Source organism: Drosophila santomea, chromosome 3L, assembly GCF_016746245.2.
Source record: "Drosophila santomea strain STO CAGO 1482 chromosome 3L, Prin_Dsan_1.1, whole genome shotgun sequence".
NCBI lineage: Eukaryota > Metazoa > Arthropoda > Insecta > Diptera > Drosophilidae > Drosophila > Drosophila santomea.
Window position 1 is genome coordinate 4,238,916 of NC_053018.2, and position 27,827 is coordinate 4,266,742.

Here is a 27,827-nt window from a genome sequence, read left to right on the forward strand (position 1 = left end):
GCTAGCTGACTGGCTTTCTGACTTTCGAGGCTCGTCTGCGCGAAACCCGCGCTCGTCCAATCAGTACGAACTCGGTTCCCGCCAGCGCAGTAACAACTTCGCCGACGAGCGCGTGAATTGCCCAAAAAATATCCACTTAAACAAAACAGAAAATAAGTTATAAATTAATAACCGCAAGTGCCTTACCATTATCTGTAGAATATCGCAACGAATTTACTGCCCATATATACACGATATCGACAGGAACACGAGATACAGATACAACTAAGATACAAGCCGAAGCTGATCGAATGCGGAAGTGAGCAAAAGCCGGCGGCTTTTTTATTAAGTTTTTGCAATTAACGCAAAGGATACAAAGCAAAAAAAAAAGAAAATCAGTGTGCAAACAAAGGGAAACAAAAGAGTGAGAGAAAGTGATCGAGTGCCTTCATTTGCATATCCTTGCAAAAATTTAATTCGTTTAACAAAATTAACAAAAAGCAATTGAATAATAAGAAAACGTGCCGCAATGTCTGTCGCTCGCAGTGCCATGTCAAGCAGAAGTATTATTATTCAATAATAATCCCGAAATCTTATACGATTCCAAATAAGATTTTGAATTCGCATCCGAAATTGATTAATCACTGTGCCTTGAACTGATCGTGACTCGTGAGTCAGAGCAGCGCCATTTAATTGTCCGCAAACACAAACGCAAAGTACGGAGCCCAGTTGCAAATTGTCGGGTTAAATATTGGTAGAATATCGGTAGAATCGCCAGAATCGGTGGCATCCCCTCCCCCCGCCAGGCATTACCCCTGGTCTCCAGTCGAGTGAAGAAGCTTCATGCGAAAAACGCCGCTTAAATGCATACGGATATCATAATTGGTGATCAGTTTGCCGCCAACAATAACTACTGGGTGATGCAGGTGAGTTCGGTTGCTAAAAGAAAATCTAACAAAAAACAGCAAGAAAAACAGGAAATTAATTAAATAAGTCAAGCAAAAAAATATGAGCCTTGAATAAGAGTGAAATAAAGAAACCGCAGTGTTATTAAACAATATCCTTTAAAGCCCTTATAAGAAATTCACTAGCTTAATCGGAACTCAATAAGAAACAGCATTATTTATTATGTCTTTCAAAAGCAAGATTAACTCATCTCAAAGCGTTTAAATATCTTAAACATCAGTCAATTAATTTGCAATTGGTTCCTCGTCAAAGCCAATTCAAAAGAATTCAACAAAAGCCTTACGAACCATAATTATAACAAACTGCGCTAATTAAGCCGCTTTTATTGCAAATTAATTTTAGCCAAATTTGACAACAAACAGCGAGCACACAACAAATACGAGAGCTTACAAAACACATGAAAAACACCTTAAGCCCCACAACTTCCGCTTATCAAAATGCAAATCTTGAACAGACCAGATTTTTGGCGATTTTTGAGTACGAATTCGAGTACAAGTATAAATAAAACGCACGCGGCAATCGCAAATTACAATAAAACCGAAAACAAATTAGCTCGATTATCGATTGAGATGAGGAATTGAACGGCAGAATTATTGTGTGTACTCTCGAGTGTGTGTTCCCAGAGATTAACACCTTGGATTTCCTCAGGTGTTTCGGTGCTTCGGTTCCTTCGCCGTTTCTTCCCCGTTTTTATTTTATTTTTTTGTTTGTCAAATGCGACAATCGATTTGTAAATCTTGTTATCACCTGCAGGAACTCTCGGCTCTTTAAGCCGTTCTCAAATACACGGTCGGTTAACTCTTTTGAACTCATGCACACTTTTCACGCGTTCCGCAGGGAAACTGTGGCGATCACAGCCCATCTGATTCGATCCCATGCAATCCGCACTCCTTCCTTCCTCCGATAGCCATTTTTGCAGCCTGTTTTTCTGTTTTTTCTGTTTTTCTGTTTTCCCGGCTTGTTTGCCTCAATTGTTTGACTCGCGCTTACTTGCGAAGCTCTGGGCAAATATTTGCCCACAACACTTTGCCAATGTGCCAAGTGTCCCCAACTGACTGACGAGCTGGTTTCACCACGGTTCCTTCACGGGAACATATATGTACATATATAGGTACAGCAATAGCGCGATCATCGACTGGGTGGCATTGATCGAAGGTATTGGATACTATGAGAGCATAATTACGAATACGCATGAGTAATACGACTTTTCGACGAACTGTTTATCCTGTTTATTGCTGTATGGCAATAAATACTTTGGTGTAGTAAAACTGATCGCAGTGATTAATTTTTCAATTGCAAGTACCCTTTTCATTAACAATAAGCATGAGCTCCGATTATCGCTCTTATAAATTATATGATGTCGAGGCTATCTTCCTAAATTTTCCTATCGTTCCCCGTTTTATTGCGTTATCTCAACATTTTACAATCGTGTTTCTACCTGCCTTACGCCCATTGATAAGTTCAGTTACAGTTTTCCGCAGAAAGTCTTTCGTCTTCTGACTTGCTCAACAAAAGCTCTGGGATGTCTGCCTCTAGCCTCAGAACACTTCCTTCCCCCCAGAGATAAGGATCGAACTGCTCAGGGAAAAAGATATACATAGATACCTATACACTCGAGAAACCCGAGACATTGGCGATTCCGGGTAAAAAGGCATCGTAAAAGAGCTGGGTGTTCGACAAGTGTTGTGCTTGTTCCGCCTGTCACCATCAATGGCTGCACTAATTAGGCATGTGTTGTCAAATATTTACACACAGTCGCAAAAGTACAAAGCGTTGGCCCCCTGGAATCCCCACCATTTCCTCCAGATAGCCACATAGTGTTAGCTCTTGGGTGAGGGGGCGGACTTCTTCCGTTTTCAACTGATTTAGCAGATATGACGAGATATGGTAAGGTAATTCCCACGACTCACGGCGATTATGACGAAAAACTTACGTATTTTATGGCTCAGAACGAAATTAGTTTACGATCGCCTACACAGAATTAGCTGTAATGAGTATCGAAGTATCCAAGTATCTAGTATCTAAGTATCCGAGTGAATAATGTGAATAATGGAACTAATCAAGCACGTAGCCACGCGGTTATAGCGCCGACTTTTGCAGCTCTGATTAATGGCCCTGAACCATTGTGCTTCAATCGTAAATAATTAAATATAGATAAAAATCAGATAACTCACAGTTTGAGTTTTTAAGAGCAGGGGAAAACTACTGTCAGCAGGGGCCAAAGAATTATGTAAATTATTTTAGACTAAACGAAACTTGCAGTCGCTCCAGTGATTTGTCAATAAAAGACATTTTCTAATAGACGAAATGATAAACGTATATGAGTTTATAGCCAATCTGAATCAATAGAAAATATTTGCATTTGCGAATCGAAATCAGACAAAGGCGGCCGCCTTCAAAGAATCGAAATCGTTGCTGAATTTTAACAAGAATTACAGCCCCGTGCAATTGCTTGGCTGTCTGCTCATCTGAGCCATAAAAAATCGTGGCAAATTAGATAGAAAACGGCCGAATAATGGCGCGATAAGATAATGATGTCCCTAGTCCCTAGTCGCTAGTAGACTTTCCATTTCGGATTGAGTTCAAGATTGGATCGAGCCCCCGAACAAAACACCGATTGCCAATTACACACCGCCCAGAAAATGGTAGTTAAATAATAACTGGAGTAAGCCATGAAAACAGTTGGCCAAAAATCTCATTAAGGCCCAGTGGGAGATCGCCCATCGATCGATCGATTCCTATGCAAATCCCGCCAGTAATTTCTGTTTCCTCCATCACAATGCCAAGTTTTTAGTGTCTAGTCTTTGCCTTATTTTGATTTTGCCAATTCATGCAAATGAAAACGAAAGCTGACACACAAATGCGCCAAAAATGGCACAAAAAAGTTGAGGAAAAAATATCATTTATTTGCAGCCAGTTTTGATTGATTCGCCGCCTGGCCAACTTGGAGGTCAATCGTGCCGCGGGAATCAATCACTCACAAGCCACTGGGTGCACATAGAATTTGGCGGAACTCTTGCGGTCTTCTGGATAGGATATTATTGGGAATGCACCTATCACGATGTAGCAATCAAGGAATAATAGTATTATCCTTTAAATGTATTAAAACACCTTCTTCAATCTCTGCACATACCTTTTGTGTTGAGCTTTCGAAAACAATGTCTGAACTCATTAAATCGACTATCCATCACTTGAGATTTTTTAAAAGCCTTTCAATAGAATCCTCGCTATTGATTTAACCCAATTCGAAATCTTAAACCCCTTTTTCCTGGCCAAATTTTATGGCACGTGAGTGAGCATTTATTGACCAAAGGCAACCCTTTTGACCGGCTAATTTCGACATTTTTTCGACTCAGCAAAAGTATCACCTCAAATTTTTGACGGATTGCCGGGCCTAAGGCCCAAAAATAAAAAGGGGAAACATGTTTGAGTTCGCCGAATTATTGCGGAAACTAGTTTGCCCGAAAATATATAACGAAAAAAAGGCTTTTATGCTCACAGAGGTGCTAAAACCGCCTCTACATTGAAGCGCAATTCGTTTCGAGTTTGATGGGATCAAAAGCTCAGCGGACGACAGCGAATGGAATGAAATAAATTTCATTTAAAGCTCCGATGCCGCATTAAGATCAATTATTTGATTATGAAACAAAATCTGCGTGAAATCTTCGAATAGTTGACCCAAGCCGATGTCAAATGCCGGCGCTGTTAATTTCAATTTCGCCTCGAATTCATTTCATTTCAACAACAAGGTGAGAAAAAAAAAACACATTTGATCTGGAGGCGATGATAAAGCCATCATCGGATGGTCTCCATCGCTCGATCAGCTCGATCGGTCGTAAGGCACCAAACAAAGGTTCAAACGAACCAGTCCGCCACGACATCATATGGTAAATTTAAATTGAAATCGAAATGGAAATCGAAATCACAGCACATTTCGTAAGGCACTATTATATATAGTACGTGGACCGATGGGCGATATTCCGTCTAAAAACACTTCAATTCACGTTCTGTGCTTACTTAACTTTTATCACCCGGATCGATCGATCGATCGGTCGCACTGCTAATTGCCAGAGTACAGAAAGGTACACGAAATGGCCATAAGTCGTTAAGAAGCGCCAGGTACAAGGTGGCCAGTTCAGCATTGAGATCTCTGCTGGGCAATTGACCCACTAATAGGGCCTGTCAATAAACGCCTTTTGGCCATTGAACTTTCTTCTCTGCGCCCCTTTAATTTCCAGAATAACACAAATTAATTGCCCGCAAATCCTGTGTCCGAACGATCAGCGTTTATTCAACAGTTTCATTTCAAATATTTATTGATTCCACACAATCTACATGTTGCGCATGCCGGTTGCCAATGGGTTAAGAGCCCCTCGATATGGCTGAGCGCTTTTCCAGCTCTGATCGGAAATTGGTTTTGTAGGCCCTGGGTTTCAGGGCACTTCCTGTGCGTTTATTTGTAGTGTTTGTAGTGTGTTCATAGCTTCACTGGCCACCCCAATATATATTCGAATATTATGATTGCCTAGCGTGAAATTGTGAGAATATTTCCCAAACGATGCGTCAGCGACATCAATTAATGTTTTATTATGCATTCCTGTTTGCCCTCAAGGATATCCAGGGATATTCAATATCCCGGTGATATGCAATAGCTGTGCGAATGTTTTTATGCAAATGAGTGAGCGGGGGTGGAAAACGAGTTTGTATTTCTGGGGGAAACTATTTTTAGGAGACGTCGGAAAACTGTCAAAATGTGGTGGAAAATTGCTGTTTCCCTTCGCTTTAAAAATGAGTAATAGTGCGGAATTATTTAGTCGTAAATTAAGAAGTGACAAAATCTGAAAATTCTCTACGGCAGAATTTACACGTAAACAAATTAAATTTCACATATAGAATCTATTCAATCCGCTTTCAAAGAGCGATCGCTGAAACCCACTAAACCAAATCGCTCTCAATAGCAAAATGGCTCGCTAGACGGGAACCGTAAATAGTAAATAGTAAATAGTAAATAGCGACTACAATAACCATATAACCATATCAATATCAGTCAGTTTCGAGTGACTTGTCATTAGAATAAATAAACTTATATATAGGCAAAGGCAAATCGGAATCACATTTAAAGTCAGCCAATAATGAAAATAGATACACACACCAGCGGGCAGCACAATCGACAGCTAATAGTCAACAACAACATCAGTCAGCCAGGCAGATATGTAAAGTAAAATAACTAAAAAAAAAAACGGAAAAAATATAAATAAAATACTTAGGAGCCGGGGAAAAAAAAACTGTCGCAAATTGCGGTCATTCGTCATGCGCACATGAGCAGAACGACGGCAGCAACATCGACGGCACGGCAGCAACTGTATGGCAAAACGCTCGGCAAATGGCGGCTAGCCAGTGGCGGGGTGGGCGGATTTTAACAGGGGGGTTGCCAAAGCGGTACAGCAGCTATTAACTCACTCTCAACAGTTTCCATACGCATAAGCATAATTAAAGGCTTAATGGCATAGTTATTAGGTATTAGTTTTTTCAGGGAGAACCATGATTAATTTTTTTTTAAGTAAGCTAGAAAAACTTGCAATGTTGTTTAAACCATATTCTGAAATAATATTGAAATAATCCCCCTTTTCGCCACCTCTGACCTTTCTCTCGCAGCTCTAGCTGCTGTTTTCCTCTCCACTTAAGTTTTTTGCTTTGTTTCAAGCTATGAAATGTGTTTTGATTTGCTGCGCTTGCCGAGCTTAGGCTATAGCTCGTCGACTTTTGGTTGGACACTTCCAGCGGCTGTTATCGCGCGGGGGGAGTGGGGGCGGTGGGTGGTGGGGCAGGGGCTCAGCGGCGAGGGAGGGGGCGGTCTCAACATGGCGACGCTGACTTTTGCTGCTTAATGGTGCTTAACAGCCGTCGAGCGGAGCGGACTGAAAAGCTGAACAACTGAGCGAATGCGTGACACTGCGCATGTACCGCTCGACGGGAAGTATCTGTACATAGTGACTATATAAAATGGCCATCTATTTACTGAGTGTGTGTATCTGTGTGTACCTAGGAAGCCAATTGCGCTGAAACCGTTAGATAGAGAACGGAAAATCTCATCTATTCTCCGCGTCGCCATTTTGGCTAAGCCACAACGTTCAAATGGAATTCAAGTGTATAAAATTAAGTTTGAAAAACGCAATAAAATAAAAGACTCTTTTGAAATCGGTTTATAGCTACAATAACATTTATTTAAATGTCCACAAGTTTTAGGGCCGAATAACTTAAAATACAAAGGCATTTCGAATCAATTAGGTGAGTCATTAGTAAGTCATTAAGTTCAATTCAAATGCATTTAATTGTACAATTTGCAATGTTTCTGTAATTTAGTTGTGTTTAAGCTTCGGTTTTGTTATGAAACTTTTAATATTTTACGTATTCTGCCGATTTTAAGACAGACATTTTGGCTCTGTGGCTTTTTCGAAGACTACAGCACCGAATCCATTCCCATATCAATTTCATTGAGCAATTTGTCGACCATTAGTCTCTCATTTCGAGTCCAAAAACAATTCGATACTAAACTCCAGCGGAGTATCTTTTCCCACCTTTCCCTGCCAGACGAAAATATTGGCCTATTGTTTGGTCTTCGACCGTTGTTATGATGGCTATTAACGCTATTATTATGAAAATTTTCAGCATCATTGATTTTTGTTACCGATTTTCTAATTTAACCAAATTATTGTTTATTCCCTCGTCGTCTTGGCCGTTGATTTATTTCATTTTGCCTCTTGGACTGTATATCTATTTTGGGAGTTTTGTTTCAACTCTTTGTCCAAGTCTCACCCACCTGGAGCCCCTTTGCCCAGAAACTTCTGCCGGCCATGTCCATTTGGGATTCGAGTTTTCTGTTAACTGGTTGCGTAAATATCGCTTGGCCTCAATGAAATGCCTTCACACACACACTCGCAGCCCGATAAACAGACTCATACTCATAGATACGAAGACTTTTTCCTCAATGAAATGCCGAAAATTAGCATAATCCGCGCCAGCCTTTCTCGCTGGGCTTACACTGAGCTACAAAATAGTTTGTGATAACTGAAAACTATCTGCTAACACTTTAAGATCCTTAATGCTTTACAAAAATATGAATACCTGATGCTTAACCAAGCTTTATGATTTAAATAGTAATAATAAACATGATGTATGGGAATTACCAGCATACTTAAAAGTAAAATTGCCTTGGAAAGACTTTCCTGTAGCACAGTGTTCCCTGAAAGGCGGCACACGCAGAGGGAAAATAAAAGCGAAACCTGTTCGCGTTTTAAACGAAAATCTTGTCGGACATGATGTTTCCCTCGGGTGGAGTGAATACGAAAGATTGGAGCTGGGATGGGGGATGAGGGGCTCTCCATGGGCTGCTGCGGTTATTTGTTTGTTGGTGTCAAAGCTGTCACATATTTTATGCGACGTAGTCGGCGGTTCAAGGGGTCAGAGAGCCCCACACGCATTCATCCAGGTTCCCCTCGAATAAGACATCCCCCCGTCCTCAACCACCATTCAAAATCACTGCACATGCATTTTAATTTACCAGTTGTGGGTAATTGCCTGGCCCGTCCCCTTGGGCCATCATGCCGCATTTGTCTCAGGCTGGGGAGCTATGATTTCTTACCAACCGATTCTGCGAGTCGTGATTGCATTTGGCAGCTGGCGGGGAACGCGACTATGGGCTATAATGTCCAGGCCAGACATATGTTAGCCTTATAATTTATGCCCCTGTATTCTGCGCGATTTTTGTTTATTAATTGTGCAAGCCGATCGTCAAAATATTTGCGCCCCCTGGCTATCCTAACTTAAGTTTATTTGTTTTTAAAAAGCACCACCAATCTCTCCGTACCGCGAATCTCTCGCCTCGCAATTTATTTAATTGCATAGAACGCGAATTGCCCAAGGTTGCCGATAATTTATATGTCACAGTTAAATTAAATGCATTTAACACGAGAATTAAGCAAATAAACAGCAGAATAATTCAGCTCGAATAATTGGGAAGCGAATTTCTTGCTTTGTTTATACCATATATTCCTCCGCTGCTAATTAAACTCATTTGGGTGGATCGTAAAAATAAATCAAATTGAAGGCGGGATGCTGTAAGGGGTAATAAGTGAAATTAGCTAAATGAGCCATAAACAAAGCGCAGTTAGTACCGAATGTAAATTATAAGTCGCTGCCGAAAATGAAAGTGAGTAGATGTGATGGGAAGATTGAAGGTTAATCAGCATACAAGTGTAGAGTTGTTTAATTAAATTTCAATAAGTTTCAATTCCACGAGATGCAAATTTAAGATTGGTAGTCAATAAAAGAGTACAGCAGCACCAAATTTGTATGATTAAATAACTGTGTGTTTTTTAGTATCATTTTCCCACTCCTTAAACCTTGTCATATTTCCACTCAACGCAGTCAGCTACTAAGCGCTCTATCTCGCCTAATTAAATGTCGCAAAATAAATGCTTAATTGGACAGATAGACTGCTGAATGAGCAGGTGATATAGCCGAGTTTTCTGGATGGAGTAGCCGATGCAAACAGAAGTCGAGAAATGTTAAACAGTTGATGTCTGCTGGCATTTTAACTTGCCACACAATCTGCATATGCGACTGCCAACTCGGCACACATGCGGCTGATATTTGAACGGCAGTCAAACGAAATAGATATGTGCCAAAAGATTTTGACAGGCCAACTATCAATTCATATCGTTAATGTGGCAAACTTCTCCCTGCTGCAAACCTAATTGAAATGTCGATAAGGCAAACGTTTTGACAACTTGACAGCTGCCTAAAATCCACAACGAACTACGACCAAAAAGCCAAAGAGCCAAAAAGCCGAAAAGCCGAATAGTCAAATAGTGAAAAAGCCCAGAGACTGGAGCCCAACTGGAAATGTCACTTCGAAGAAGTTACTGCCTGGCCCACATTGCGTATACGCGGCGTTGACTCATTGTCTTCTAAGCACTCGCACTCGCATTGCCGCAATTTGACCCAGTTTCTGCCACAATAAGAACCCATGAGTCCATGAGTCATGGCAACTCCAGTTTTGGATGTCCCAGCTGCCTGGGCTCCTTTGAAGCATTTGCGAAATTTATGCGCACAATATGCGAAATTTATTGTAATGACAATCGCTTAGTGCATAATTCGCTTCCCGCCCCCTTTTTCCAGTGCATTTTTTGTTGAGCAGGAAGCGGGCAATCAATGTGGCTTGTTTTATTGTTTGTTGTTTGTCGTTCAGCTTTTGGGTTTTATTTTTTGGATGCAGCTGCTCCAATTGACGCCCACCTGCAGGAAAAAACGATCTGACGTCAAAGTGGGCTGAGATGTGCATAAATCAAAGTGAGAATTAAGTGTCCAGGCAGTAACATAACAAATAACACATTTTTAACATCTCTTTTTTTAAATGAATTTTGGAAATTCAAATCTGTGCAAGTGATCTGAAGCGCTGAAAATTAAAGGGAACATGTGATGTCATTGAATTGATATGCACCTAAATCAAGATACATGCATGTACAATTTTTAAATGCGCCTTTAACATAATTTTTTTTAATTTTTTACCCCATAATTTTTATACAAAAGCCCAAATCAGCCCTCTCACATCTGAAATCCTTCAGTTCGCAGGTGTCAGCCTCGGATTTTCAGTGTGAGCCTCTCATTTTCACTGAACAATGTGCATCATTAACGCAAAATGCCTGTTGCTGCCGCATTGTGAGTGCCTTTTTGCGACTCGTTAACAAAAGCGCAAATATTTTAAGCTTACATTTTGTTTTGATTCCTTTTTTTGGGTTTTGTTATTTTTACAAATATTCGGAGTCTTAATGAAGTGCGATTCAGATTCGCAGGCGGGTGTAGGAGATCGGCAAATGTGTATTAAGTTTATTTTTGTGGTCTCGCCAAATGAGGAAGTTGAAAAGTATCAGCAAGTGAAATAGCCCCTCAAATTCCCCTTTGGAAATCATCTGGGACTCACGTGCGACTGACTTTTGTGGGCTGGTCTTTTGACCATTTTTGGGCAGCCTCCTTCTTTTTTTTCCATTTTTTTTGTGGGTCTTGCATTGATTAACGCATTTCTTTGGCCGTCCGGCATTGTGTGTTTGTTGTGGTCACCATTGTTGTTGCTTCTGTTTTCTGTTTCTGTTTTTCTGGTGGAGCTGCCGTTTTGGCAAGTGATTTATGCCGCCGTTGGGGAACTGCAACTGACACATTGCGGAGACACATTTGTAGCTAATAAGTTTAGTGGCATAATGAATGGCATTTGAAAAGGTCCATTGAATCGCCAATTGAGAATATACAGTTTATATGGCCGGGGCATTGCAACATGTGGCAGCATTTCAAATGAATCACGCCAATAAAATCTGGGTCACTAGGAGCAAAGTTTAGCATATTTGGTGGGAGATTGAAAAATGGGACACATAAGTGATTCGGTTTAAATCCTTCTACCAAATTCCTTCTTGCACTCAATCTGTTGTGAATTTTATATGAATATTGACAAAACTGTGTAACATACAGACTTCTTGCCAGAAAATGAATTTAGTATGCCGCCAGATTGGACACTTACAAGAGTAATAAAAACGCAAGCTTAAATTTGATTTTTAATAATCGTCGTTGTTGTAAAACTCAGATTAAGCCTACACGAAAATTATCCAATCAAAAGTTAATTGACCTGTGTCTTTAATTATTATGTGATTCCATTTATTACTCCTAATATAAAAAGGCAATAAGCTTCATTGCCACTTTATTATGCATTTACGTATAAGGTTTTTATACTATAATTGACTTTATTTTTGGTTTTTATGCGCTCTATGATATTTAAGCACTAATTGATTTGTGCTTAGATATACAAACGTAAACACTTTGGGGCGCTTTCTTGTATATATTGTTTAAAAGTCTAGAAAAGTTCTTCCACCTCTCCATTACTTGTAATCTTTCCCTCTTCATTTCGCATTAAGCACTTAAACAGACATTGCGAGTTAAGTTAAGTTGGTTAAAGACGCGCACGCGTCGTCTACAGCACACGCCAATGCCAACGGAACACCTTCGCAAAAGGTGTTAAAATGCCGGCTCAAAAGGGCAGAATGCCTGTTTAAGGACAGGGGGTGCCAGGGGTTAAGGTGGTGGTTAATAACCCGAACGCTAATGAAAGAGACACTGACAGCGAATGACGTCAAAGTTGAAGAGCAGTGCGGTGCAGAGGGTGTTAATACAGAAAACGAACTCAGCATAGGGTTAAGGTCTCGGGGATCCTTTAAAATGATATGTGGGCGAGTTGAGCTAAATTTATGATGATGATCTCAAATTTGATCGCAGCTGATGGATGAGCTGGAGTTTCACGTTATTTGCAGCTGCCCCTATTAAAAATGACCAGCAACATTTGATTTTTTTAATGGACTTTTGAGAAATCGAAAATAGAGAGGGATGGGGTGCGTGGCAGCTACGCAAGATAAACGCTTCATGCTTTTCTTTTAACACCTTTTCGAGAGATTTGTGCTGTACTGTGTTGTTTGCCCTGCCACTTAGCGCCTCTTTTACGATTAGAAAAAAAATCGGAGAAAATAAGTTGAGGGGTAGAGACCTCATTTAATTATGTAAACGACACGAGCGTGGCTGGAGTAGAAGATACGAGACCTATTTATGTCAAATTGACACCTTGTGTGTCCCCCCATCTGTTTCTCCAGGCCTCATTTACACACGGAAAAATTCTATCAAAGTTACCATATACAGAAAAAACGTCTGCTGTCCTGGGAATGTATGTATAAATTGAAAAAATGTTTTGTAACATCGGCCATAAAGTGCGTTAAGTGGTAATCTAAGTTAATAGGCTTAGCCCGTTTTTTTCTGTGTGCCGCTACTCTCTGGAGTTTTGGAAATCGCCCTTTCGTTTGCTGCAGCCTAATATACTTTAAATATTTATGAGCCCGTCTTGCGCTCTTTTACCTAATTGATGAGTTCGCCTCAGATAAAGGTGTTAATGTCGGTTCGGCCTTCGATGGACCGAACACAGTTTTCCCTATATCTCAAGTCTGAAGACTGGGTTGCTGTAGGCTGTTGGCTGTCGGCTGTTGGTTGTTTTCTGTTTGCTTTTGCAGGTGCCAAAGCAAAGCGAAGGAGACGCGTCCAGCTGTGCCGACAAATTGTGGCTGGCGACAAGCAAATAAACAGATTCAAAACCCGCAGAGTTTCCCACCCTCTCGCGCGATTTGCTCGCGTGTAAATGATTCTCGCCGGGGAATGTCCATGTAAAGAGTTCCTAGTTTTCCAAGAGGCGGTGTGCCAGAGGTGTGCAACTCTTGGCCACATAGAGTAGCAGGTAGCGCTTGGCTTGTCAATACCTACACGCCTGTCTGCGGACCGAGAGCCCATGTGGCATGCCACGAGCAGGGAGACCAGGCGATACAAAAATGGGCATACACTGAACAAATGCTGCAATCCTCATTTAAGACGAAAATAATTACAACTAAATAATGCTTTAAATTCTTTTTGAATTACTATGGAAAACAAAAGTACACAACGGCATTGCAATTTCTGAAAAGTCCCCAAATTCAAGCACCCCTTCTCCCCTTGCAACTCGAAAATTAACTGAAATTTGTGGGTCCACATCCCACAGGGCATTGGCCATTCGATATTCGATGCAAATCAGTGGGGCAGCCAGGGAAAAGTCTCCTCTAAGCAAATGCAAAGTGGACGGAAAATTCAATTCCCAGAAAATGACTGCAAGTCGCGCGGAGGAGACACACAGGCCTCAAGTCCCCTGGTGACATTTAAGTTGGCCAAAAAAAGAGGGAAAGCGGTTGAAGCAGGGAGTTGGCCATTTCGCAACGAAACGGAACGATGCAAAACGCATGTCGAGCATGGGCAGCACTTGTCGTTGGTCTCCGAGGAAAAGAGCGATTCAACTACTGTTCCAAATTTGATTTGCCATGCTGATTTGGCCGGCGGAAAATGCGGAAAAACATAGTTGGCATAGTTTACCCCTCTCACTGCATACTGCTCTCTTGTTGGCCAAGATTTATGTGCGGTTGGTCCAATAAAATAATTGCCAACGATTTTTTATGCAAATCGCTTTTCGCTCCTTGGCTGAGTCATGTCCAAAACAAATCGTCTATATGCATATATGCTTGGACTAAGCTATTTTTACGATCTTCCAGATCCGACTCGGGTTTTTATGGTCCAGCGTTTAGATTTTATGGCGCCCGTTGTTTGGGGTTAATTCGCTGGCGGGACTTATCGGCGATCCGTGGGCTTTGAAGAGGGTCAGCCCTGGGGTTTGACATTGGTTTCAACGCTGAAAAACAAAAGACTTAGGCAACGAACTTGCTCTCGCCACACTCGCCACTCTCGCCAAACGAAAGACTCAGGCAGCGAACTTGTTCTGGCCCAGAGCGATCGGCCACTTGAATGTGTCAAGTCTATTACTTCCTGCCTTAATGGAAACTTTCACTGGCGCGCGATAATAAACATTTGCCGTCGTTTCATTAAACAGATTTTAGGAAATATGTTTTTATATATACACGAGTACGAGTATCTCTCTTTATTGCACTCAATTCAAGTTTGGCCCTGGGGCGCGATTGGCAATTCGATTCGCGAACAATACGCCATCGATTATTTAATAGCATTTCTACCATTTCTACCATTGCTTTCTTGCCTTTCTTTCTTTCTGGCTTTTTGTCTTGGCCTAGCAATTACTGTTGGCCAACTTTGAAGGCCGCTTCTGCTTATCCCCCAGATAAATCAGACTTCGCTTTAAGCAGCCTTTTGTTGGCCTTATCACAAAAGCCAGGCGCTCATTGTTTCTGCTGCTATTTTGCACTGGGTGTGTGGGGGGAAGCACTCGCAGAGATGATGAACTGATATTCGGCACGTGCCGTTAATGAAGTCGGGCAATCGCTTTAGAAAGCCCAAATCTTGTAAAGACTATGATATTTTGGATGTTTTCGGGAATTACAGCACCAATTAGATCGCTATCTGCGGGGCCTTTTGTGTGGGCACCATCTCTTGACATTTTATAACCCCATTCTGGTCGAACCATTTAGGCATTTAATTTATCGCTTCCCGCAGTTCAAATGCTTTTGTTATTGATATGATTTGGACCCATTTCTTACGAGTTTTATGGAGCGACATTTATGAGCGACTTTATGCGCAGCTGTCGCAGCCGCCGAGATCGAACGCAAAATGGCCAATTTTATGGCTCAATATCAAGCCATCGAGGCAGGCTAAGAAAATGCTTCGCATTAATAGAGGTAAAAATATCAAATAAACAGTTGGCAATTTGACATCTATTTTATATAGTTATTTTTGGCATATTGATGGTCGTTAATAGATAGAGTTAAATTGAAAAGAAATGTCAGCCGATTGAATGAATGAACGAGGCTCTCGCTGGACGGCTCTTTAAAATGCAAAGCGGCTGCCGAAGTTGGTAGACGACACAAGAGACGACAAGAGAAACAATAAAAGTAACAACGAATATAATGGAACATCAAATTTATTAATTTTTATGGGCTTTTTTTTTCGTTTGAAGGGGTATTTGCCTGCTTCCTCGTTTGTTTCCATTTCTCACAACAAGTGCCAAATTTGGTCTGAGGTTCTTGACCACGAACACGCACGTGCGAGTGGTTTGCATGTGTTGGTGAGGCACTCGTGAGTGTGTGTGCGTGCGTATCCGACTGGCAGTGCTTTATTTTGCATATTTTGTTCGATTTTAAATGAAGTCACGTTGCACTCGTAAAGTTGATATTTATGTTTGTCATTATTTTTTATGCTTTTTGCTTGTTTTTCATATAAATATTACCCTTTTTTTGTGTCTTGTTTTGGGAGCCCCACTACATGTGTTGGTATGGCCATGTCTTGTTTTCCGTGGTGGCGGTGGCGTTAAACAATAGTTAACAACTTTATTTGTGCACTTAACGCGCTTGGCCATTAAGAGCCAAGCAACTCCTCACGTTTCGGCTGCCATTCACCTGAGAAATGCCAAAGCAGCAACCTCAGTTTTTGTTGCAGTTGCAGTTGCACTTGCAATGTGGCTGCTTGCTGCCTGCCTGTTGCAGGTTGCAGGTTACAGTTGCGGCAGAAGCCGCCACCAGTCATCGCCGTCGCCTGTCAGTCCACATAAAAGTCAGAGATGGCTATGAAAAATCACCAAAACGAATCGCTAAACAGCCGCAAAATGCACTGCAAACGGGGCATGTTGAATTTGAGTTGCGGAATATGAGAGAATCCATTCAAATTATCCAAGTATTGCCGGTGAAAACGAAGCCTTTGAATGCCTTTTGGTATTGCCGACAGGTGGAATTGCAGGGAAAGTGGAAATGTTGGTTCCAATTCCACAAAAAGTTACGAAATAATAATGGAAAGATCCTCTTATTGAAGGTATCAACTATGCCTTTTATTTATTAGTTATCTGACTCATAAATAATTTGTTTTTTCGTACACACAAACTACTTCCTACTCAAGCAAGTGACACCTCCCTAAAAGTAAATGTACAATCAATTGACCCGCTTAATAATTATAATTTCTCCTAGTGAATACATTATGCTTGCAATTTATGAACGTATAAGCTGTATTGCAGCCAACTCAAAACTGGACACCAAACCCAATTCATCAACACTCCAAATGGGTCAAATCAATAAACAATAACATAAAATGTCCAAGACTTCAACACAATCGAGCAAATAACTCACAGACAAAAAGCAGGACACACAAGCCATTTGAACTCCCTTCTCCAGTACAATTTATGCAAATTTTTATACGTACATAATACCCATTTATTGACGCTGCCGCCAGAAGTGATTATTGACAACGGCATTATAATGAAAAAAAAACATAAATAAATAAAAATACTTTGGCGTGCCAGTCGGTGTGTAAAAAACTGAAATTATAAGTACCTGAGCATAATTTTACCTCGGCCAAAGAAATGTCCAAAAGAACAAAAAGTTCATAATTGAAATTCATGTTTGTGGTTCTGTTGGCTGTCACACAATTACCGTTTTTCTGCTGGTGGTGCCCCAAAGTCCAATCGAACCCACTTAAAGATTCCGATGGCTTCCAAACACGACGCCTCACGCATTCTTATGAGGTCATTTGCGTGGGGAGCCCACTAAATGCGCCCTAGCTCCCCAACTAACTAGCCATGAAAAGCCCCAATCGGTGCCCTGAACATTTGCCAAGTGGAAAACTCGATTCGTGGAAAACCGCAACTCGCACTCGCCACTTCGCGGTGGAAATTGGCTGCTCCAGACATTACTCATACGACCCGCAATGAAACACAAAAATCTATTAAAATTATCACACGCCATGTTGACCTCAGCGGCGAACAAACATTACTCAAAAGCCCAAAAAACGAAAATAGCACCGAGTGGGTCTGGCAAAAATCCATAGCCCCAAAAATAAGAAAGAAAATAAAGCGACCGCAGCCAATAAAATGAAAAATGCTGGCGCAAAAATATTGCAGCTAAAATAATTTGCCACGCTCGTAAATTTTCAGCTCATAAAACAGAAACGAGGCAACATTTGTTGTCGGAGTTTCGAAGTTTCAAAGTTTCACGGGGGAGTGAGTCAGTGTCGGGCATTTCTCGAATTTGAGTCAGATTTTCGTTGGTTTCTGCTATTTTTTATGTTCAGCCTTCGCCGATCGACAGTTGATTTGATATATGGGCCCTTGGCCGCATCATTTGCATGTGAAAAGCCTGGATCGTTGGTGTATAAAAAATTTCACTAATTTGCCAAATGATTTTTATGTTTGCCTAAACCACCTAAAGTGTTGCCATAAATAAGCCGTCCGCCGTTCTCTAAAAATTAACCAAAACAAAATGCAATCAAATGAAAAAAAGAAGGAAAACATTTGTAAGTTACAGCACAGTTAAAACAACTTTAATCAACTTTGTTCAGCGAAAAGAAACATTTCTTAAAACACCGTTGTAAAAGGAAGATAAAATTGATGTGCAAATCATCTCCAGAATTAGCAATTTGTAGGCCTCAAGTCCGCAAACAAAAACAAAAAGAAAAATAGTCTTAGCATGACAAAAGCCACACATTTAGCGCGTTTCTATTTGTTCCCGTTTGCACAGCTTGCTGTGAGATATTCAAATTCGACAAATACCGCACTCAAAACGAATGACTTAGACAACGAACTTGCATTCCCCTAAAAGCGCATGAGCATTAAGATCCCGATCCGGGCAATAAAAATAAAAATCAAAATCAAAATAAAAATAAAAATAAAAATAAAAATCAGACGACAAATCTAAAAAACAACAAATTTCGGTGCCGAGCAAAACGAAATTGAAGCGGAGAATGCAATAAAAATAAAGCCGAAGAAAAGAAATGAACGTAAAGATAAGACTCGGATGATTCGGACAGGGGGCAGTGGGCATGAGATTGCTCAAGTGGCAGCAGAAAGTGTTGCAGGGCGATAAAAGTTTAATCAAAATTTATGGCAGGGAAACGGCGCAGATAGAGTTGGATGCCGGAGAGAAGAAGGTTTTGGAGCACTGATTGCCCAATGGGCCATATACAACACGACTATCTGCTGTAGCTGCACAATGGAAAAAAAGAGTCTTGCAATTATTTCAATAAAATATAAGTCATTCTTGGCCATTTCCTTACTTTTTAATAAGAAAATTCGCAGTAACCTGAAATATGCAGAAAATACACATTCTTTTCTTTTATATATTATAATATTTTACTACATTTTTATTGCCTTATAGATGGCCATACCGTCCGTAAACCCATTAAGCTGTTTTGTATTTTTTCGTTATATTTTTTCCAATGCTAACACATTTTCTCGCTGTGTTTTTCTTCATTGGCAGTCCCCGGAACTGGACTATCGGCACGAGCTGATGGGTCGTCTGCATAAAATCGAGCCCGCCGATGTTGAGCTTGAGGTTCTGGCAGCGGCCGCTGCAGCCGCCAACAACAACAACAACAACAATACCAGCAGCAATAACAACCACAGCAGCAACAGCAGCAGCAACAACAGCAACGGCAGCCAAACACCCACCGGCAACAACAGCAACAGCAACAGCAACAACAGCTTGGCAACCGGAGGCCATCAGCATCATCAGTTCCACCACCACCTGCACCACCATCACTCCCATCAGCACCACCACCAGCACCATCATCTGCACCAGCACCACTCGCACAGCCTCCAAAGTGGCGAAAGTGGTGCATCGGAGGCGTGGCCCCACCTCACCGCCCCCTCGTACGCCAGCGATGTTGCACATGCGCAGCAGCAGCAACTCCAGCCCGCCGGATCCCCGAATTCCAACTCAAACGGAGCCTACGGCTGTGCACCACTCTACGATGGAGCGCCCTACGAAGTGGCACTCGGCTATGGTGGTGCGGTGGTTGCGTCAACGGGTGGTGCGACTTCCAGCGACAAGGAGTATCTATATGGTGGGTACTATGATGGTATAATGGGGGGAATCGAAACGGGAGTGGGAACTTTGATGGGCACACAAAATTACACGCACAGTGAAATCTCGCAAGTCAATAGCAAAGTAGAGAAAAGCAAGCGATGCCAACGTGTTTGCGGCTTGTTGCCGAAATGTGAAATCTGAAACCGCCTAAAAAAAAACATAGACAAGCTGGAGACCCTGCTCAGAAAAGTGATTGGGGTCGCCACGAAGTGGCAATGAGCTGTAGTATTTGAACAAATATATAAAAGAACATTTGGAAAAACATTTTAAAGGTTTGTGTTGTAGAGCAATAAAGCAGTTTTAATAAACTAACTTTGAAATAATGCAAATGGATGAATATGTTAGTTCCTTGTTCAACTGAATGGTATATTATGCCATAGGTTTTTTCTTTACCTAAAATTTGTTAAGCTTCTTATTGGCAGCTTTTCTTCCCATCAATCACTGAACCAAAGCCAATCAATAAACACCTCAAGCCTAGACGAAAAGTTTCAATTCTGATGGTGGGCCCCCCCGCCAAATAGTCGCTCTAAAAATAGTCAAACAAATGAGCAGCTGTTTAGAAATTTCATGCATATGCGAGATTTCATTGTGTACATTAATAATTCCCCATGCCGCGATTTGCATAAAGTGTTAGCAGGCGATTATAAGGCGATTTTCTGTCCATTTCGATTGCACAGAAACCAAAAACAAAGAGGCTCTCTACGCCGATCCGCTGGACGATCCCTACCAGCGACCCGTCCTCTGGGACGATATTACAACCTCAATCCAAAATATCGATCCGGAGAACGCGCTCATGCTGAGCAGCACTGGCAGCAGCAACAACAATGGCAGCAGCAACAGCGGCAACAGTGGCAACAGCAGCAGCAACACGGCCGAATCTGCAACATCGCAGCTGCCGCAGGTCAAGATGGAGGCGATCGATGAGAGCCTGCTCGAGACATTCTCGACCCCATTGCTCAGTCCCCTGGAGATAAAGACCGAGAAGCAGCAGCGACAACAGCAGCACCACCAACACCAGCACCAGCAGCATCAGCAGCAACAACAGCAGCAGCAGCAGCAACACCAGCAGCAACATCAGCAACAATACCAGCAGCAACACTATCAGCAACATTATCAGCAGCAGCAGCACTTGTACCAGCATCATCCCAGCCTGGCGCTGCCTGGTAGCTTGCCACCCGCTGTCGAGGTGGTGGAGTTGCAACTGCAGCAACAGCAGCAACAGCATCAGCAGCAGCAGCAACATCTGCAGCACAACAACAGCAGCAGCAGCAGCAGCAGCCCCAAGCTGGCGACCCCCGGCGACAGCAGCGGCAACACCTCCTCCTATCAGCAACAGTACGCATCTCAATTGGTCTCCGGATCGGGCGGCGGCTATCTCAACGGTAGCAGCGGCAACTCCTACGGCTACAGCTGGCACAGCAGTCAGGTGAGTGACGGCGAGTTGCATTTGCAGCCTCTGTGATTGCTGGCATACACGCCTCTAACTCAGCTTTTAAAAATTACAATTACACAAGTGATAACTTGTGCAGCAGACACTTTAATCAGATTTAAATTACTTTAGCGCTTTAGTTATTAGAAACCTTCATTTTTGATTTTCTAATCCACAGTCTTTCCACACCAAATACCAAATACACCCGCCATCAGCCGCCGCTTCAGCCACCGCCTCCGCCACTGCCACGCCCACAGCTCAACTAGGTGCTCAACAGCAACAACATCAGCAGCAGCAGCAACAGCTGCAGCAGTTGTGTCCCCCCGCGGCGCCCAGCACTCCCTCGGCCTCCTCCTCGTCCATTTCCTCGTCCTCCGCCTCCTCCGCCAGTCGCCATATGTTCGTGCCACCTTTGACCCCGCCCAGTTCGGATCCCGGCAGTCCTGGCAGCTCGATGGTGGCCGCAGCAGCTGCCGCAGCCGCCCAACGCCGCACCACCCCACCGCCGCCCTATCAGCAAGGTCATGTGCTGGGCCACCTCAACCCGCCGCCCACGCTGCAACTTTTGGGTGGTGCAGCCACCGGCAGCAACAGCAGTTGCACCACCACTCTGACCACCTTAACACCCGCCAGTGCCATTCAGCAGCAGCAGCAGCAGCAACAGGTGCCACAGCAACAGCCACCGCCCACCCCCCGCTCCTCGGGGGGCGGGAGGCGTGGCCGGCACTCGCACCACCAACCGGGAACGGCGGCTCACATCGCCAGTTTGATGAGCGTGCGAACGGTGCGTTACAACCGCCGCAATAATCCCGAGCTGGAAAAGCGGCGCATACACCACTGTGATTTCGTTGGTGAGTAAAAAGAAACAACTAAGCTGGGTAAATAGAAAAATAATAAACTATAAACAACTTGGCAATGGGATTTAATCTCATATAGGAAGAGTGAAATACCTCCATATTGGAAGAGTTATATTTCAGAGATCTCTAGAGATGCGCTTCCTCATGGCTCGTTACTAGTCGCAACATGCCTCTGCATCGTTTATCATTTGGCGCGCTTTGCGACACTTTTCGTAACAAACTCACCTCCCCCCACTTTCCGCCCACTCTGGGGCTAGCTAACTCCGCTCCACGTGCGATCCTCATTGCGCATGCGTGCTGCGTTTTCCCAATCGGCATTTATTTATTCTCTATTTATCTATACATTTATTTATTATCTTTCGGTTTTCTGTTTTGCTGAGTGCTGTGTGAGTGCCAGGTTTCTGGTGTCGCAGTCGTAGTGGCTGTCGCTGTTGTGGCGCTTTTCAATTGCCTTCTTTGTAATTCTAATTAGCCAATTGCCATATTTATGTAAGAGCTGCGAGCCACCTTTCCTGGGCTTTTGTTACAGTTGCATGCTGTTTTCATTTTAGCCTGGTCAAATGCGTTTTCAATGTCAGCGGTGGGCGAGAGTTCGTTGAGTCAGCAATGATCAATGTAAAAGATACAACGCAGTGTGCCAAAGGAGTTAAGTTATAGAAAAATGTAAAAATGTATAGATAGAAAATCTAATTTTAGCTTTGAATCACTTTAAAATATCTAATAGGTTCCGCAGGTAGCTAATCTCGTCGAGATCGGCGAAGATTACCAAAGATGAGATCACGACATCACCCGCAGTCTGCCTAGAACGAGCGCTTCAAATACTATCCATTAGCCATCGATCACTATTACGAGCCAAAAAGCTTTTAAGGCGACGCTGTCTGACTCAATCTAAAAATCCAAACTCCAAACTCCAAGCCAGACGCATTCCGTCCGTGTCCCAATGTCGCTTGTTCGAAACCGACTACGTGCGTTGCCACTAATAAATAATTGACAATTGTCTGACACGTTGGCCATGGCCATTTTGAGGCAACTCCGGCCGAAACGCTGTCCAAATGAAGTTATTATGCCATAAGCGCACGCATCAGACAGTGAGATATGTCTGGACTGGCGGAGTTCCTCCGATTCGGCACTGCTTTTCAGTATCTCTAACTGTCTAACTGTCGACGATCGCTGCAAGTTGCAGGTTGCATGTTGCTCGTTGTTCGTTGTTCGTTGCTGGTTGCTGCAGCCAAGTTGCTGCTGTAACTTGCTGGTGGTTGTCAGCAACATTCTTCACTGGCACCGAGGCATTGTGTTTCGAGGCACGTTGCTTGGGCAGCTTTCAATTAGACCCGAACGTGCGGGGATGCCCGGGAAATCCTTTTTTGGAAAAGGGGCACTAATAACGCCGCCGGTAAATGCCTCATAAATGTCACTCGCTACCAGCTTGTTGCAGCTACAGGTACCTGCAAGCGAATCTCGTGCAACTTTCACCCGCTAATTAAAAGTGCACGCCCACTAACCCAGTTTATGGGAATGGCTTCTCTATCGGAATTTGATACTCGCGACTCCTTCGTAGTGCTGCACATCTGATATGGTTTTGGTGAACGCAATAGCCAAGTGCACTAAAACCACGCTACAGTCTTCGGATGCAGTAAGCTATAAATGATTATTGGCAATAAACTCTATTTACAAAGATGTAATTTTAACGAATATGTCAATTACAATATTTCAAAACCCTTACACCTTACCGTTCAAGGCGCCAATCGTTTTGTTTACACGATTTAACAAATTTAAATGTTAAAAAATTAAAAGGTCTTGTTCCAAACTCTGAAGATACGGATTAGAAAAATATTTTTGTTTTACAAAAATTTAGATTTAAAAAAGTTTACAAAACTGAATATTTTTTCTTCCCTTTACTTCATTTCAGGTTGTTCCAAGGTGTACACAAAGAGCTCTCATCTGAAGGCCCATCAAAGGATACACACGGGTGAGTTTCCCTCAACTAGATAGTCCACTTGAAACTACCACCCAACCAACCACCCACTTGATGACCTCGCATTTGACCCCCTGCCTCAGATTGGTCCATTGCGATCCTTCAGCTCGCATGTGGGCTGTGCACCGCCGAGCAAAAGGCTGACCCAACTGCACCACTGAACCACCGATGAGCCACCGGCGTACAGCTGCACCGCTTGCTTTTCGGGACGTTGGGCAACAGTCGCCTTTTGATTAATTCGCGCGCTCATATTTGTAGTTGCCAGCACATAATTTGCCAAGGCCCAGAGAGCTTCGAGCGCCTTTTTTTTGAGTGCTACACACTGGGAATAATTTTTACATTTATTAGAAAAATGGAGATAAAAAAGATTAATTAGTAAAATGGAGATAAGGAAGATCTATTAGAAAAATGGAGATAAGGAAGATTTGTTTAAATATTTTTTGGAATGAAGCTTAAATAGAAAACTATAAAAATAACACACACTACAAAATATTTAAACATTTAAATATTTGATTTCAAAGAACCATTTCTAACCGAAATTATTCCCTGTGCGCAGTTCATTTTCAATTTTTGCGCCACGGAGGCAACCGCAGCGAAATCGTGATTCGTACGGTTTGTTTTTGCGGCTTTGGCTTCGCTTTTTTTCCCCGTTTTTTCTGCCTTTGTGGTCAGTTGCAGTTGCAAGTTGGCAGTTGCAACATCAGCAATCGCCAATCGCCAACGCCATCAGCTGGGCGCACGTTTGGCCTGCATTTCCTCCTTGCTCGGATTACACTTGACGATCCGTTGCCGTCGCCTTCGCCGTTGCCATTGCCATTGCAGTTGCCCACCGATCAGCGAGATCACCTGTCTTCGTTTTATGGGCCACACGTTTAATGCCTCCACAAAAGCGGAGGGAAAAATAATACTTAAATAAGGAGGGGGAAAAAAAATGGCAGAATCCCATCTCTCCGTCGTTTTATTAATCGCACATGACCAGCTGATTTATGCGCAACTTAAAGCGCTGGCTTAAAAACATTTTTATTATTATGATTTTGTGCGCAGCGCTGATTTTCACTTGGCTGATAAAGTTAACGCCCCATCAACGAGAGGTCGGCAGCTTTGGGTTAACCCCGAACTCAAGTGGGTTCCCTTGAAAATGCTAATAGTTCTCGTTCCGATTTGGTTCAGATCGTAACACCCAGCAGCTTCGGGCCAACACGAATTCCGGGCCGGGCTTATTGGATTTGAGCCGACTTTCGCAACTCCTCGAGTGGCAGGCCGAGATGCAGAAACAGAAACAGAAACGCTTTGCTACCGTCTGATGGCTGTCGGTTTGTTTGGCTTTCGAGTTAGTTGGCTGTGTTCCGGCAAAAAGCCCAGCCCATTCCATTCATAGATTTTCGTTTATTTTCCCCTCGCGGCGCAGCACACACACATTTTTCATGCCATTTTTGAGGCGCCACCAGGCTGTTGTCTCTGCTGATTAGCAACGCCGGGCTGAGAATTCGAGAGTTTTCGTCGTTAAGGGGGGGAAGAATGGTGACGACATCGAGAGATTTCCACCGCAAATATTTACCAGTCATTGAGTTGTGCGCGGCAGTTCGTTTCCTAAGTCTTTCGTTTGCGCGAAGTGAAGAGGTCCATTAGCAAGAGGAAAACTATTGGTCAACTCCGTCAAAGCACACAATTCTGTTGGCGATTGGAATGTGCAACTTCTTTCTTTCTTTTTTGTAAGATAAAACACCTTTTCTTAATTAATATATGTTTTGTTACATTTGAATCGGTTTTCCTTTGTTCCGCGCCCAAACTCTTCACTGCTGCCATCTCCACTTTTCTCTCATCTTCATATGTAAACCTCATGGGTCGTAAATTTGTCATTTTTATTTGGGCTTTTTGTTTTTATCGGGCTGCGTCGATTAGAAAATCACTCGGTAACTAATCTTTATGCAGGAGGCGAACGCATAAATTTGCCATATCTCACAACCAGTCTCTCTCTCTAGTCCGCAGCCTGGCCCTAGGATTCGGACTCGGATACAGATACAGATTCGTGGCGGGATTCGGGCTGGAACTGGCTTGTTTTGTACTGATTTGTTTGCTAATACGTTCGCGCTGCCATAAATTAGTTTGATTTTATGCCCAGAGACTGGAGGAGGTCTTTTATGGGCCAGAGCCCGGGGCTATGGTCCGTACTTCGGAGTTCCAATCCCCGATGGAGCCTGAATTTATTTATATTGCCTTATCGCGGCTGTAAGTAAAATTATGAAGTAATTCCGCTGCGCTTATCGCATTGCGTTCATCGCACATTACAAAACAACATTTACATAACTTTTGTTTGTTCGCTAGTCGGTTTGTTTGTTTGCTTTGCGGCTGAATGGCTGCCGTGATCATTGCCAAATTTAATTCCCACGGCCGGGGAGGTCTTTAATGTCACATTCTGGGCCAGCTGACTCACCCGTACCCGTCTGGCCATTTTTGAATGAAAAAACTCACCACGTGTCCATCTAAGCTCGCGTTACCCGCGATTATGTTCGCATCGCATTGGGGCACTTAAGTTCATTAAAAGAGATCTAAATAAACCAATAAGTCACGCCACGAGTCGAGGGGCATTGGGTTTCTATCCGAAAATCCCCAGCAAAGTGTCAGCTGAGTGCCACTCGAGATCTCTTGGTCTCGAGAGCCCCCAAAAAACTCCGAGGAAACCAAACCAAAATTTGTGCGTTTGTTCGATGTACAAAATAATAATAAACAATATTCACGAGTCTACTCACTTTGATGTTGGCTGAGATCTCGATGTTGAGATGGGTAAAGGTGGCTAGAAAAGTGCATGAATAGGGGAAAGTTCGGAGAGAACAATCTTCTTCCCATTAAGTTTCATAGAAACTTCAAAAGCTGGAATGATAAACAGCAACCCATCACATAAATAGTTCAACTTTACTACGCAACTAAAATCTTCGAGCATATTTCAAAATTCTTCGACTTTAAGACCACTTCAAATCGCTGTTTTTTAGCACCAAAATCCCAATTTTGCACACCCGAAGCAAACCAATTGGATTATGTCCATGGATAAACCATTCGATTCGCTCCACAACATACAAGTCCATAGCCTGGCAGCCAAAAATGTAAAGTTCGCGCTGAAATCTCCGGCCGCAATAATTATTTCATTCAATTTCAGTTTATGTTTGAACACGAATGTTTGTGTTTATGTCGCATTTGAGGGGTTTTCGGAGGGTCTGAATTAGTCATACAGCGCTGCCAATAACAAAGAGTTTGGCTCACCGTTGGCATTTTTTCGAATGTCTGTGGCTCGGCAACATAAATGGTAATATATTTTACAGAGTACAAAACACACAACATGCAAACTTGTGTAGCGAACTACTGCAGCTGCCGTTCTGTTGTTTGTCATTTTGCAATTGCCAAAACAATAAAGTATCAATTATATTTCAATTACTTCGTAGGTCGTTTTCAATAGGGACATGACGGTGAAGGGAATTAGAGTGGTTCTGAGCGCAGTAATTTCCCGAAATCCTAGAAAACTTAATACCTCTTAAAAACCAGTTAATGAATGACCCTACTAATTTGAGATCCTCTATTTGCGTTTTCCAGGTGAGAAGCCGTACACCTGCCAGTGGCCGGAATGCGAGTGGAGATTCGCCAGGTCCGACGAGCTAACCAGGCACTACAGGAAGCACACGGGAGCCAAACCCTTCAAGTGCATCGTGTGTGAGAGGAGCTTCGCGAGGAGCGATCACCTGGCGCTGCACATGAAGCGCCACTTGCCCAAGAACAAATGAGGAAGGCGCAGGGTCGGGGGCCCAGCTGCAGAATTGCAAATTGAACTATACCACAATCCAAAGGACTTTAGCGTAGATAAAATGAATTCGTTTAGTTGAAAGGTTAACTACTAGATGGTACGCACTCTACTCTAGGAACAGCTAACCAATTGGGAGTGGGGAGTACACCGTTTACTCGATTAACTCACCCACTCGATTAACTCAAACGCAAAGTAGGCTAAGTAAATGAAATTACCACCTGCTTGACGAACATCATCCTACTGTACCAACTAACCGGCACTATAAGGCAAATATACCCTCGGCACCACAATCACAAATGAAAGTAGGCTAAATTAGGATTACGTTATTGTGTATAAACATGAACTTCTTTGCATATAGAACAGTAGATCTACAATAGATGTTTAATCAGAGTTCGCAACATAGGTGGGT

At 42.7% G+C, this 27,827-nt stretch overlaps 1 protein-coding gene across 1 annotated transcript; it reads left to right on the forward strand.

Moving 5' to 3' along the window:
* The first annotated feature begins 88 nt into the window (after positions 1–88).
* Positions 89–27,779, forward strand: LOC120449425 (dendritic arbor reduction protein 1). The gene is made up of 6 exons (XM_039631886.1): positions 89–905; positions 18,756–19,341; positions 20,042–20,790; positions 20,972–21,644; positions 23,560–23,619; positions 27,211–27,779. Exons 1-6 carry the CDS (start codon positions 843–845, stop codon positions 27,396–27,398), a joined length of 2,319 nt encoding a protein of 772 aa, XP_039487820.1. The 5' UTR covers positions 89–842; the 3' UTR covers positions 27,399–27,779.
* The last annotated feature ends 48 nt before the right edge of the window (positions 27,780–27,827 follow it).

What these genes read in the sequence shown, in the direction of transcription:
- LOC120449425 (XM_039631886.1), top strand. Translation starts at nt 843, where the DNA reads ATGCATACGGATATCATAATTGGTGATCAGTTTGCCGCCAACAATAAC. An exon ending in CGACAAGGAGTATCTATATG is followed by an intron (nt 19,342 to 20,041) that starts GTGGGTACTATG and finishes TCGATTGCACAG; the next exon opens with AAACCAAAAACAAAGAGGCT. An exon ending in ACACCACTGTGATTTCGTTG is followed by an intron (nt 21,645 to 23,559) that starts GTGAGTAAAAAG and finishes ACTTCATTTCAG; the next exon opens with GTTGTTCCAAGGTGTACACA.